Below are 13,920 nucleotides of genomic sequence, written 5' to 3'. Positions count from 1 at the left end.
ATAAAGTTACAGAACGACCAGAATGTGACCTTCTTTCCTTCTGCTGTAGCAGTACTTGAGTAGAGCGGCTTGAGGCTTGCTGAAGTTTGCATTACTACTGTGGTATTTACAGGTGGGGTTCCGGGATAAGCATTGTGGTTTGTAGTGACAGAATTAGCCCTACTTAACTAAAAGAAAACACAGAATTATTCCATCTAATCTTTCTTGGATCTCCATAGGCGCTTCTCTTCTGGTGTTTGGGTTTTAACTTCGCAAAGGACTTTGTATTAAAATTACAGAAGTATCTTCACGTATTGAATTCAGAAACTCCTTCTCACGATGCCGTACAGATTAATGTTGCTAATGGCACCTGGGGTCTGCTCCCAACAATGACATCACACATGCTGTGTATTTATTTTCTTGGCTCCCGCTTGTGAGCTGGCCCCACACCTCTGATCTAATTGAGGAGTGCTCTGCAGGTTCCACTTCCGGTCATTTGGACTCCTTTTTCTGCTCGCTGCGAGTGGTATTTTTAATTAGGCCGATCATACCCTGGCCACAAATGATGAGTTTCCATGGTAACCACACCCTCTGAACAATGATCTGTTTACAGTGCTGGACTTGTATGGAATCACCCCGCCAGTGAGCCGACCACCAGCGGAAGGGCTACCGACCTCTGGCTGGCCCCCTCATGAAGAAACTGTCCAGTGTTTGCAGAATATGGAGGTTGGCTGGAATACGGTATGCTGGTACCCAGGAGCGGCTTGCGCTGCTAAAAAGGGACGGGACAGCGTGCATGTAGGTGGGGGGGAATTTTTTTTTTTTTTTTTAATAATAAAAAAAAAAGTACCTGTATCATTGTTGTCACTGCCGTCACTACTGTGCGGCTCCTCTCCTGTAGACAGGCTGCTGCCAATCCTGGCACTGCTCAGAGCAACATCAGGATTGGCTGGGAGTGCCCATCCATGGTGCTCCCTGGCAGACTGGGAGCCCGTGTCTGCTCTCTCCAGCCCGGCAACACATTGCCGGGCTCGAGAAAGCCTTCTCTGCATGTGTTTGGCTGGCCAAACATATATGCCCAGTGAGGGGGGAGTGCTGCGCACTCCCCCTGAGTGCTCGTCACGGCCCGTGGCGTTGCTCCTTTTACTAAAAAACGATAATAAACCTAGTTTATTATCATTTTTTGGTAAAAGGTTTGCAGTGCTGGTGGGGGTGGGGGAGGAAACGCTCTTCCGCCCTAGCTGAGGAGCCGCACCTGCTGGTACCTCTCATCTCCGTTCCTTGAAATATACCGCTAAGCAGTCACACCAAACAAAATGACTTGCGGGCGTTGAGGAATGTAGGTCAGAGCATCTTCAAATGAGACACAAACAACCAAAACAACGTCAGAAAAGCAAAGATCTGTCTGAAGCGGTGTACAGAAGTCCTCAAGGCACTCTTGAAAACTCAAGCAAGGGCGCCTACCCCCCACCCACTTTTACCCACACATACAAAAATAGATCTTATTATAACCTCCTGATTTCTGGCCTGTTAGGTCTAGAAAATTAACTTTACTTCTCATACCCCATATTTCACTTTTCCCTTCTCTCCTAAAGTCTTCATCTGTCTCCCAAACTGTATTTTTGGGATTCCTGTGCTCTCTAGAGATAATCGCCTGGTAGCTAATGAGTGCTGCTGTACTGAACTCTCAGGGTTTGATGTGGGCCACGTGCTCACTGGAACCAAGCTACACCCTACTGAAGAGTCTGAACCAGGGTGAAACTGGTCTTACATTGATTGTGTTCCAGCTGGACTGTTCCTATTGGAGCGGAGTCAAGACTGATCTGCATGTGACTGGGTCCAAACTGAGGTGGTATGGTAAACGAATGTTGGGCTGAAATGCTGCCCCAAGCAAATGCCAATGATGTGTGTTACTGCCAGCATCCTCCCATCACCTTCTGTGTATTTCATTTTCCATCAGTTATGGCAGGTGGGGACATCTAAGAAATATTCTCAGATGCTCATTAGCTCAAGATCAACTTTTAATGAAATAGGTGTCTGTGTTGGAATTAATATATGTGTCCTTTTAAGTTGGTGATAATGTACCACAGCCACAAATTTTAGATTCTCCTATAATAAGTGTGATGTCCTCAATTTACTCAGTGTTGACCTCAACGTTGAAAATTAATCGGCAGAGCCAGACTGGGGAACCAAAAGCATCCTTGTCAATATTGCTCAAACCAGCCTGCTACTCTTGTCTCCTAGCAGTATGACCATCTTCCCTTCATCTATTCTCCCTTCCTCTCTATTGCTGTTTTCTTCTTCCCTGTTTTTTTCCTTTCCTCCTCTCTCCCACATGCCCTCTTGAAGCCTCCCCGTGCCTGCTGCAATATTTCTCGTGTAGCTGGGTAAAGTGACCTGGGCACCAGCAGTGACCCTCTGCTTTGAAAACCGGCGTCCAGTGGCTCCGGCCCACCGGGGAAATGGCGGTGGAATAAAGGCCGAGCTTCCCTGTTAATAAAGTTATGGCTCAAGAAGAATCATTATCCACTCTCACCTTGGTCTTGAAACCATTATCCATCAATGCCCAGACACAGAGTAAGCGTGATAATAGACAATACATTCTTGGAGGATCATTGCATGATAAATATGCAACAATTGATGGTAATATATCTAGCTTCGGCAGATCTGAGAATCTGGATGATTCAGTGATGATGGACACCACCAATGTTGAGGTAAACCTGTGAAGTATTCTGAAACCAAGCAACCTCCAAAATCAAAAGTTTTTAAAGGTTTCAGAGATGAAATTCCTACAAAGGCAAAGCTCTTGTTAGAATTTATCAGATTTGGGGAACAGCACTTCAAGTCCAGCGACCTGTAATAAAATGAAAGAAATAAAATGGAAACTAAAAAGAAAAAACTGGTCTGATCTTGTAATGACCAGATATTAAAAAAAATCCACTAAATAAAAACAAATGAGCAAGATTAGAGAGAATAAAGAAGCCGCCTCCTATTGTACTGTGCCTATCATGTCTCCTCGGTACTACATAAACAGTAACATCTGTAATGAACCCCTTGCTGGATGGAGAAGATTCAGTGCCAGTGTACATAGGTGGAGGAAAATGTCTCCATATATTGACAATTTTAGAGTTAGATTTTGCTGTGTCTCCAACACCACTTAAAAAAACACAGAACAATTAGGACGATCCGGAGGATAATGCTTTCCACCAGGGGGTTGGCCTCGCAAACGTGAAAAGACATCCCGGGTGCGAATCTAAGTACTGGCGCCAGTGGGTTCAATTTTGAAAAAGGTTTAGTGTAGCACAAGGTGGAGGGTGGCTGCAGCTTTGGACGTGGACGCATACTGCCCGCATTCCTCTGGCTGGAGAGTGAAGATCCAAGTGGCATTCGAAAGAGAATCTACTCAAACCGGTTCTGACGCTGACGATGGTGGATCGCCTGGAAAATGTGTATGCAGGTGGGATCCTCAGCACCCCACTTTGTTCAAGTTACAAGACCTTCATGACCATTGTAGGGAGGGCTCCCCAGAGTCTTGGGAGTACTGCTATGAGACCAGGGTTGATGAATGTTTGACAGCCAGTCTCCTAGAGTTGGGGGAATGTCACTGGAAGTCTGTAGCTTGCTGGAGAAGCTGAGGGTCTTCCACAGCAACTAGAAAGCCTGTCTGCCCAGAAATGCAATTATTGTTTGGTCCTGCAGGATTAGAGACTGTCAAGCATGAGAGTCCTAGTGTTTTGTCGAGCGTTGTGCACTCAGTAGCCAATCTTGACCTGAAGACTGCAGAGGCCCCCATCTCTTTTTGTAGCTTCCACTGCCAGCCGCTGTGAAGAAGTATTCACCAAGTCGGCATAGTGCAGCCAAGGGTTCCTGCCATCAACCCTGTGGGCCTAGTGAGCCACCCAGGAAGAGCAGGTGCATCAGTCTCCTAGGCCACAACAGCTGAAGATGAGCATCTTCATGCATTGGCTTTCAGGACCACAACTGCTGAAAATAGGACTCTGCCTGTATCGGCTTGGCTCCAGTACCGAAGAGGAATGCCCACTTGCATTAGTAGAAGCCCATGATGCCTGTTGAGGGGTTGCTCAGTGGCCCTGGTCTTGAAGGGACCTACAATGCTGACCATGGTCTCCCACCCTGGCCCCAAAGTTCGAAGACTCCGATCGCACCAGCCCAGACCTAGGGACTCCCCAGCATCACTGAGCAGGTAACGCTGCACCACCTGACCAAACTGGGAAACTGTGCCTGAATGTGAGTAGAGGGAAACTGTTGCTGCTATTGCTAACCAACCTAAGGCGTCAGTCTTTGTTGTGCTCACTAGTAATCTGCATCTCTTCTTTGCCTACCCCCATGTCTTTACCTGAGTAACATAACGGGAAAGGGGAGCAGATACTGGCTCCACAGAGAGATCTGCGTTTCATTGGGTCTTGTAAGTGGTGTACAACTCTGTAACTAAATCACGTTTGGAATGTGTAGTGTTTATTAACACTTCGTGATTCAAGTACTTTCTTTTTCCTTAAACTTTAGCAGTGGGTTCCACAGTGCTTTGTGGCTTGGTTGACTGTTGAGTTCTGAGTTCTTGTCTTCCCACACTAGCTCTGAGAAGCCTGTGACTCCTCGCCCAGGCTACCATGAGACTCGAGTGTGGAATGGATTATACTTGGCCCAGTTTCCAAAACCATGTTAGGATGAACCACAGGACACCAGAGGCAAACTACTTCAACCACTGTGTTGGGAGCCCAGTATCCCTGGCTGCAAAAAGGGTCTCACAGCAGTGGTTTATAAAGTACTCTTCCCTCAGACTTTGTATCCTATACGCTCTGTCCTACCAAGTACTCATCTCAAGATGTCGCATTCCATCAGCTCTGTCCTAAAAAAGTACTCATCCCAAGACGTATCCAATCAGCTCTGTCCTATCAAGAACTCCTCCCAAGACATTGTATTCCATCAGCTCTGCCCTAAAAAGTGCTAATCTCAATATGTTGTATCCCATCAGCTTTGTCCTATCAAGTACTCATCCCAAGACGTTGAATCCCCCATCAGCTCTGTCCTATCAAGTACTCATCCCAAGATGTTAAATCCCATCAGCTCTGTCCTATCAAGTACTCATCCCAAGTCGTTGTATCCTATCAGCTCTGCCCTATTAAGTACTCGTCCCAAGATGTTGTATCCCATCAGCTCTGTCCTAAGAAGTACTCCCCCCCCCCCAAGACGTATCCCATCAGCTCTGTCCTATCAAGTACTCATCCCAAGATGTTGTATCCTATCAGCTCTGTCCTAAAAAGTACTCCCCCAAGACGTATCCCATCCGCTCTGCCCTCTGAAGTACTCATCCATCAGCTCTGCACTATCAAGTACTCATCCCAAGACGTTGTATCCCATCAGCTCTGCTCTATAAAGTACTTATCCCAAGACGTTGTATCCCATCAGCTCTGTCCTATAAAATACTCATCCCAAGACGTTGTATCCCATCAGCTGTCCTGTAAAGTACTCATCCCAAGATGTATCCCATCAGCTCTGTCCTATCAAGTACTCGTCTGAAGACGTGTGTCCCATCACTCTGTCCTATAAAGTACTCATCCCAAGACGTTGAATCCTATCAGCTCTGTCCTATAAAGTACTCATCCATCAGCTCTGCCTTATCAAGTACTCATCCTAAGACGTTGTATCCTATAAGCTCTGTCCTATAAAGTACTCATCCCAAGACGTATCCCATCAGCTCTGTCCTATAAAGTACTCATCCCAAGACGTTGTATCCCCTCAGCTCTGTCCTATCAAGTACTCGTCTGAAGACGTGTGTCCCATCCCTCGGTCCTATAAACTACTCATCCCAAGACGTTGTAACCCCTCAGCTCTGTCCTATAAAGTACTCATCCCTCATCCCAAGATGTTGTGTCCCATCAGCGCTGTCCTATCAAGTACTCATCTGAAGACGTGTGTCCCATCAGCTCTGTCCTATCAAGTACTCATCCCAAGACGTTGTATCCCATCAGCTCTGCTCTATAAAGTACTCCCCTTAAAACGTTGTATCCCTTCAGCTCTGTCCTATCAAGTACTCGTCTGAATACGTGTGTCCTATCACTCGGTCCTATAAAGTACTCATCCGAAGACGTTGTATCCCCTCAGCTCTGTATTTTGTTGCACCCACCTGAATCCATAAAATATTTTTCACCAAGGCAGTGAAATCAAACCCATTGGCCAACTTTGATGCTGGCTTCATTACTGTGATGTTTAGGTCTGGCTTGATAGTACAGCTGTCTGAATTACCTGTTGTTACAAGTGTTTAATGTATAGATAGCACAAGCCTTGGCTGCTCCGAGAGGAGTATTTGTCTCCACGGGGTATAGGGCGTTCTGTCCCCTGTGGAGTACTTGCATTGCAATGCACGGGGGACTATGTTACCATCTCAGCAGTAGACCGGTCCCACTCATTAAACCTGTTATCTGATGGGTGCATTGTATACAGAAAGCAATTGTGTTTGTATTAGTTTCATTTTTTCTTTTTAACTCTACAACAACTTTTTTTAAATGTTGTACCCAGGACTCTAAATGCAAAGCAGGCCATTGGCTGTGCCTGGCTGCAAGAACTGCCCCCTTGTGTCTGTGTGCAGTGTCACAGCTCCCTTTGAGCTCCAGTCTAACCACTCGTCTATAAGTTTGGGATTGGGTGAACAAATGATTTCTGGGACTCAGTGAATGACTCTTCCTTCCCGATGATCGCAGCAGCGTGCACTGTGCAGCTGGCATCAGGCACCCGTGCTGCTGTGCCAGGACAGAGCGGAAGAAACCAGCCTTGTGGTTGGCATTACTGGAAACCCCGCTGCCTTGCCCCCAGCCTGCCAAGGCCTCCCCTCAGCCTCTCGGCGGCGGGGGAAACACTGCCCTTCCCCTTTCACACACTTATGCTTTCCAGAAAACGTTTCTTCAAGTTATGTTTCTCGTAGAAGTGTTTGGTTTGTGGTTAGGGCTGAGAAAGAAGAAATTCTGTTAAGAGGAGAAACCCCCACCGATAAAAAGAGGAACCGGTTTCGTTGACAGGAAGTAAGCGTGGTTCTGAATTAGAGCACATATAGCTCTTCAGCTCACAGGGCTCCAGATATACTCTGCTAATTCCTCTTTATGGTGCACTAGTCTGGGAATTCCCCATTGCACGTCTAGAACTCTTAATTACATAGGTTTTCCCCTTGTTCCTGAATCTTTCCATTTCCCCAAACCACATGTTCAGAGTTTTCTCCTAACTTGCCTGGTTCCTCTTGAGTGAGCTCCCTGTACTGGGGCCACCCAGGGAGTCAACTCCCACCTTAATTGTATTTAGATAGCGCTTACTACCCCTGATGGGCATGCTGCTCCGGAACCCAGAAGGATTTGTGGCGGATTGATATAGGGGAATATGAGTTTGTTTGAGTGACCATTGTGCGTCTGTTGGATTGAACAGGACAATGGAGCCATCGAAGAGGGAAGAGTCTGGAATGTGCCATTTGGGAGATCATAGTAGTAAGAAGCAGTTTGGGATGAGTCAACGGAGCGATACATGAGGGAAGAATTAGGAAGGGTTATCTTGGAGATCATTGCAGTAGAATGAGGGTTGGATGAGCCAGAGGGAAGGTGGAGGATATATCGACAGAGGTATAGGGTGAGAGCAGTGCATTGAAGACTGAACGTTTCTTTTGGGTTTTTCTCTCTTCTGCAGTAGGAGTGAAGTAATAACTATATAGACACGTGACTACATAGAAAGGGTGTATATGTGTAAGGAAAATAATATATTGAGATTTAAAGTTGTGTAAACTCAGACTTTCAAGCGTTGCTGTACTTGAAGCTAATTTGTTTGTGTATTTTTATAACTGTTTTTTTAATTGTACCTTTTCCTCCGTATTTCAATAGTGAAGTGCTTGTAGATCAAATAGTTGTGATAATATTTACACATTGTGAAAGATAAAATAAAAAATGGCGACTCTTACGCATCTAATCAAACATCTTATATAAAATCTATGCAATGACCTATAACTGTGTTAAGTATAGAATTATATATATTTAACGGCAAGTAATATATACATTTAAGCAAACTTAAAGAATATATATTTTAAAAACGATAGTTGTTATAATTACTTGTACAAAGAAATACACATAATCTAGATAAATATATATAATCAAATTACAAATGTTTACATACACAGAGATACTCTGTACATTAGTGTTTGAGTATGGTCATTATATAGGAAAGAGCCAGCTCTTGAGTAGTCTTCTGAAGAAAAGATAGTTATCTGTGTATCTTATGTCTGGGGTAAATAAATTCCATAGTTTGGCCGCTTGAACAGAGAAGGATGTACCACCTATGTTTTTTTTTTCCTGTAGTGGTGTTTTGAGGCGCAGTGTCAGTCTGGAGCAGAGTTCCTTTGAATGCATTTGGTGATTTTATCCCTGATGAAACGTGGTCCTGTTCCATGTATTGCTTTGTGGGTGATACAAAGCAGCTTGAAGGTGGATCTTCCGGCAACCAGTAACCAATGTAGGGCCCTTAAGGCAAGGGAGATGTGGGCTTGTGGCTTTACACATAGGAGTAGTCTGGCAGCTGAGTTCTGAATACGGTGTAGATTTCGTAGTAGATAGAGATGATCCATGGTAGAGGCCGTTGGTGTAATCAAGTTTAGACAGTACAACAGAGATAGTAGCCTGGACTTTGTGTGGAAATCCTAGGTGGAGGAAGATGTGTCGCCTAGTTTTCATGGTGATGAAGCTTGAGCTTGATAATTTGACCTCTTGGGCGTTCATTGTTAACTTTGAGTCCATGGTAATTCCAAGGTTTCTTACTTCCTTAGGTAGTTTAGGATGTGGCCCCAGATCATCAGGCCAGGCGCAGAGTGGGTCATAATTTTTCCAATCATGTTAGTATTTCTGGTTTGGATGCATTCAGTTTGAGATGGTTCCATGTCATCCACTGATCAACAACCCTGAAGCAACTGAAGATTTGTGAGTTTGCAATGTATTTGGGACATTCAAGTTTAAGGAGTATTTGTGAGCATGCTGCATAGTTATAGCATTTGAGCTGAAATTCATCCATCCTTGCTGATAATGACAACATGTAGATGTTGAAAAGCATGGGTGAGATGATTCAGCCTTGTGGGACGTCTGCTTTTGTGACGTAGGGTTTGGATGAGAGGGGCAGAATTGACGACATTAGTGCTGTTTTGAAGGTAGGATGTGATCCAGGCGAGAGCAGTCCCCTTTATGCCGGCTTCACAGAGTGTTTGCATTGGAGTGTCATGGTCAACTCCATCAAAGGCACCTGAGAGTTTCAGGAGAAGTAGTGCAGAAACCCAGTTCAGATCTACTGTGTTTTTAAGGTCATCTAAGATGGCGATGAGGGCAGATTCGGTGCCTCTTCCTGGGCAGAATCCATTTGGGTAGTCTGAAAGTATTGAGTTATCTTCAAAGAATTGTGACATCTGGGCAAATGCTGTTCTTTCTATCAGTTTGCCCAGGAAAGGCCCATTTGTAATCGGTCTGTGGTAGTTGGGGTCCTGCAGGTGATAATTCTTCTTACTGGTGTGGCAGCAGTGGTAGATATCAATTTTATCAAGGCTTTAGTCTCGGGTGCTTAGGGAGCGCGGTCATAGAAAGCCGAGTGACAGTCAACCTGTACAATTCTTTATTTTTTTATTTTATCTCTGCTGCTACAAAACTGGCAACGCAGACAAAAGTGACTGCAACCCCCTTCTTGCTTACCTAATTGGTCATATACAGACTATGGTTTAAAATGTCTTAGCTGGGTTAACGCACGTGCTGCAGAGCCCTTTGTGTGCCCAGCAGTTTTCAGGGGATAATAACTGTAAGTAACTGGTGGTTAATGTGTTTTTCTAATCACACTATTGGTTCTTCATAAAGTAGCAAAGCGGGTTAATAAGCCTCCGGCAAAGCACCGAGTGAACCTGCCGATCGGAGTTGTGTTTTATGTGGATAGCTCAGTGGGTTACTGCGTTTGTCACAGATCTGAAAGCAGAGTGAGCTATGGAACAACATGAAAGAGCCTCGTGCACACTTCAAGGCACAGCTATAGAAGCTTTTTGTTTTCTTTTTCGCCCATCCTGCATGATTGTTGCAAAAAAACAAAAGTTTCCTGTGGGTAGTAATAGTCTTATTAGTGCAGACAGCTCCCAGCCACTCTCTGCCTTGGGTCCAAGCGCTCTTCACATGTAGCGCCTCGCAGTATGGCTGCGATGGGACTCCTACAGCTAGTAAGAGCGAGTGCCTTGTGTAACACTCCTGTATGCAGGTGAACACGCATTAATCGCTCATTGTGTGTAGCTGCGTGATGTCATTGGCACGTGTAGCGCTATAAAAGTTGTTGCATGAAGAATGAGTACTATTTAAATCGTATTTGGTGTACATGCTCACACAGGCATCTTCCTGTGACATCCTTACAGCGCATGCATATTATACAGGGGTGGAGTAAATTCAAAACCCGCCCCCAAATCAGTTAGTCCTATGCACTAGTGAGGTGAGGGGAAGCCCAGCGCCACCAGCCGCTGGATGTGTCCCGGTGTTGGAAAATCCACCGGGAGAAATGGATGCTAAATGAGCTGGGCCCGGCCCGGATCTGGTTCGCCAACAGCTGCTTCCCAGCACTGCTCCTGAGTGATGAGCCCAGGTGACTGCTGCTGCCGTGCTTGGGGGGGGGAGGGGGGGCCTAGCTCCTAGCTCCCGGTTCAACTGGAACCCGGTGAAGGCGCCGAGTCGCTTCTCACCCGGGACCAGGCGCTAGTGCCTGTCTGGGCTCCTCTCTGGGAGGCTTTGAGTAACTAGAAGACAGAGCCGCTTGCCTGAGTGCTTAGAGATGGACTGAGCGTTGTATAAAGCGCTACATTACAAACAAGTTACTGTGTATATTTAGTGGCGTCTAGTGCCAGGGCCAAACAAGCCAATTACATCCTAGGAGATCCTAGAAACTGTCCTTAGTGTGGAACTTACTCCAACCTGAGACATTTTAATGTTTTGTCATTTATGCAGTAGAAGGACTTACTCTGTTATATTGCTATAATGTTTAAAACAACAACAAAAAACTATCCTGTCAGCACCCCAATCACCCTTTCCATTGACAGTGATTGGGGGGTCTCCATCGTTTTTTGTTAGTGCCTGCAAGACCATATCTCCCTGCGATTAACATTTCTGTATATATAGGTAATGTTATGATTTGGGGGTTCACATTGTACTAACATGAGCACATCGGCGGTAGGTAGATTGGGGGATCACCAGGAAGCAGTGAGATGCACGGTGCCTGCCTCAGTGTACCATCTCCTTCTGTGACTTGAGAAGTTATCTGAGCCCTTGGGCTTCCTATTTCAGCCCGAGGATTCCTGTACTTTCATGAGCGACGGAAGACTCTACTCTTTCTAGTACAAACATGTTTGCGGGTTTGAAATTGGTCTGTACCCCTCGCCCCTTGCCCATTGTTCGCAGAGCGCCCCTGCTTCCACCCGCCTGTGCCCACCCCGTGCCATCCTCAGCCCTGCAGGTTGATCTTGGTGCACTGGCCAAGCCTGCCTTGAAAAGATCCGGAGAGAAGGGCAGCTGATTGGAAGTCACCAGGAGACAACATCTAGAGGCCCAGTTTGCATGAATATAAGTCACTAAAATGTGCCAACTAAGAATGCGCACTCTTGGTTTTGCTTTTTGAACACACTTTGCATTGAATTTAAGAAGTCGCTAGCATGGTCAGCCCGGGTCATGGACCGGTTGGCTGGGATAGGAAGCATGGCACGGTTCGCCAGGGGTTCTCACTGGTCAGTGATAAGATGCATATGCTCATATAAGGCGCTCGTGGTAAGGAACTCCATGCTCCCCGTGCACGATGTCATGACCACACCCTAGTTTGATGTTCATTTTCTTTAGCTTTTTTGCAATATGTGTATGACCGGCTTGTTCTGTGAGTAGTGCGTTGTCTTGTTACCCCTGCACTTAAAGTTCATGTTCTTCCTTTGCAGAGTTCTGGCTTTCCCACTGGGCTCCAGGTGACCTCCCCTCCAGCAGTGACCCCTGTGACAGGGCATAAAAGAATGGTCATCCCAACCCAGCCTCCTTTGACGGCCACCAAGAAGTCTGCAGCTAAGCCGCAGCCACAGACCACTTCTCAGCCTTCGCCGACACCCGCTGCAGTGAAAACTCAACCCCAGCCGGTGCCTGCATCATATACAACCGCGTCCACTCCGACGCGGCCCACCTTTAACGTGCAGGTGAAGTCTGCGCAGCCTAGTCCTCACTTTGTGCCCTCAGCCCCGCAGCCGGGACCACAATACAACGTCAACCCGAACCAGCCGTATGGCCAACAGCAGGTACGTCCCCCCGGCGCTGCCCAGAACAACATCCCACAGCCACGTGGGCCTGATTATGGGTACGCCCCACCGCAGCCGGTGCGTTACTCCGAACCTGGGTATGGGTACCCACCACCACCTCCAAGCCATGGGTCTTACCAAGACCCCTACCACACGGGAAGTTTAGGCTACGGAGGAAGGAATGGTTCTGAGCACGCCTACGCTCCGCAAGCGACCTGGAAGCAAGAGCCGTCTCATCCATCCGCTGTGCCCTCCATGGGGCAGAACCCTGCAGGGTCTTATATATCACCAAACACGAAGAAGACCTACATCACGGACCCTCTCCCGGCGCCCCAGGCACCACCGGCTGCCCAGCAAGTGAAGGTATGGACTTGAGAATAGTCTGTTTGTTGCACAGATGTGGTTTCTTTTGTTCTTGAATAATCTGACATCATAAGTACCTTGAAACCTAAATAGTAGGGCAGAGTGGACTGGATCAAATTGTGGAGGTGTTGAGAAGCAGATCTCTCTTAGGCACACGTCCTGGGTGGGTTGTTTTTCAGGAGGGCCCTGTCAGGAGCTTTGCTGCCCTGGTAGGGTGCAAGGCCATGCCAAGGCTGTCCTGGCACAGCCTGGGGCACACAGACCGGTCATGGCGGCCGACGGGAAGGTCTTTGGATTGAGCACCGAGGTGGCCTTGCTTTGGACCCACATGGGACCCTTCTGCTGGTGTCCCTAGAAGAGACAAGTGTGCTCTGTACCAGGTGCCACGAGGAGAAGGGATGTGACTGGTCCTCCTCCCTAATGCTGTCTGTGGCAGAGGTCACCTTCTGAAGACGTGATCTTCCAAGCTGATGCGGCATTCATGTACCAGGTACCACCTGAAGAGAGATCTGTGGCCTCCGAGGCTTATGCACTATACCAGGGTCAGCATTTTTTTTTTATTGGTTTAAAAACTCAGTCGTGCAGTCAGAGCCCCTCCCACCTTCTAATACAGAAAAAGTAATTTACCCTCAACAAGGACACAATCACAGTGCAGGCTAAGAGGTGTGAAAAACGGAAACAAGACAGGAGGTCTGTTCCATCTGTGCTCCCAGGAACAGGATCAGCATCCTGGTCGCCTTTAGGATCCCCACCTCCACCCCTCACACCACCACACAGAGATGCTCCGCTCCAGGAAGGCGCTGAAGCCTCGCTCTTTAGAGGCCAGTCAGTCATTCAGACGTCCATTAACAGCCCAGGGTCCTCTCCTAGTGCCCTTTAACTATGTGCAGACAGCGCTCCAGTGCCCTTGGTATAGGTTCGCACCACAGAAATACCATATACACAGGGCCACTGGAACTCTGCGGTTGTACGCTGGTGGCCATTTATGAATAAATGTAGATTTGCCCAATCTGCCGTATAATCCATCATCCCCCTCAAACTGCAGTTTTTAACATTAAAGTTCCCAGCTCAGACGGTTCACGCAGTAGAACCCCTTTTGCAAAGGTTGACAGGTCATCAGTCTGTACCTTATTGCTATAATTGGTTGTTAAATTGGTTCTTGAGGCACAGTTGATGCTAGGACAGTGTTAAGCTGAAAAATAGCAAAATACCATCACAAAATGTGCCACATAATGCCGCATAATTTGCCTCTTGCC

At 46.9% G+C, this 13,920-nt stretch overlaps 1 protein-coding gene across 3 annotated transcripts in view; it reads left to right on the top strand.

Moving 5' to 3' along the window:
* Positions 1–13,920, top strand: part of LPP (LIM domain containing preferred translocation partner in lipoma) — a 657,734-nt gene that overhangs the window by 445,496 nt on the left and 198,318 nt on the right. For all 3 annotated transcript variants that reach the window (XM_069212799.1, XM_069212797.1, XM_069212798.1), the window contains one exon: positions 11,954–12,664. In XM_069212799.1, the coding sequence (XP_069068900.1) occupies positions 11,954–12,664 (711 nt within the window). The remainder of the gene's footprint in view (positions 1–11,953; positions 12,665–13,920) is intronic.

The sequence above is a fragment of the Pleurodeles waltl genome, chromosome 11 (assembly GCF_031143425.1).
Source record: "Pleurodeles waltl isolate 20211129_DDA chromosome 11, aPleWal1.hap1.20221129, whole genome shotgun sequence".
NCBI lineage: Eukaryota > Metazoa > Chordata > Amphibia > Caudata > Salamandridae > Pleurodeles > Pleurodeles waltl.
The sequence above is the reverse complement of the archived record's forward strand: the minus strand, read 5'-3'. Positions and strand labels throughout refer to the sequence as shown.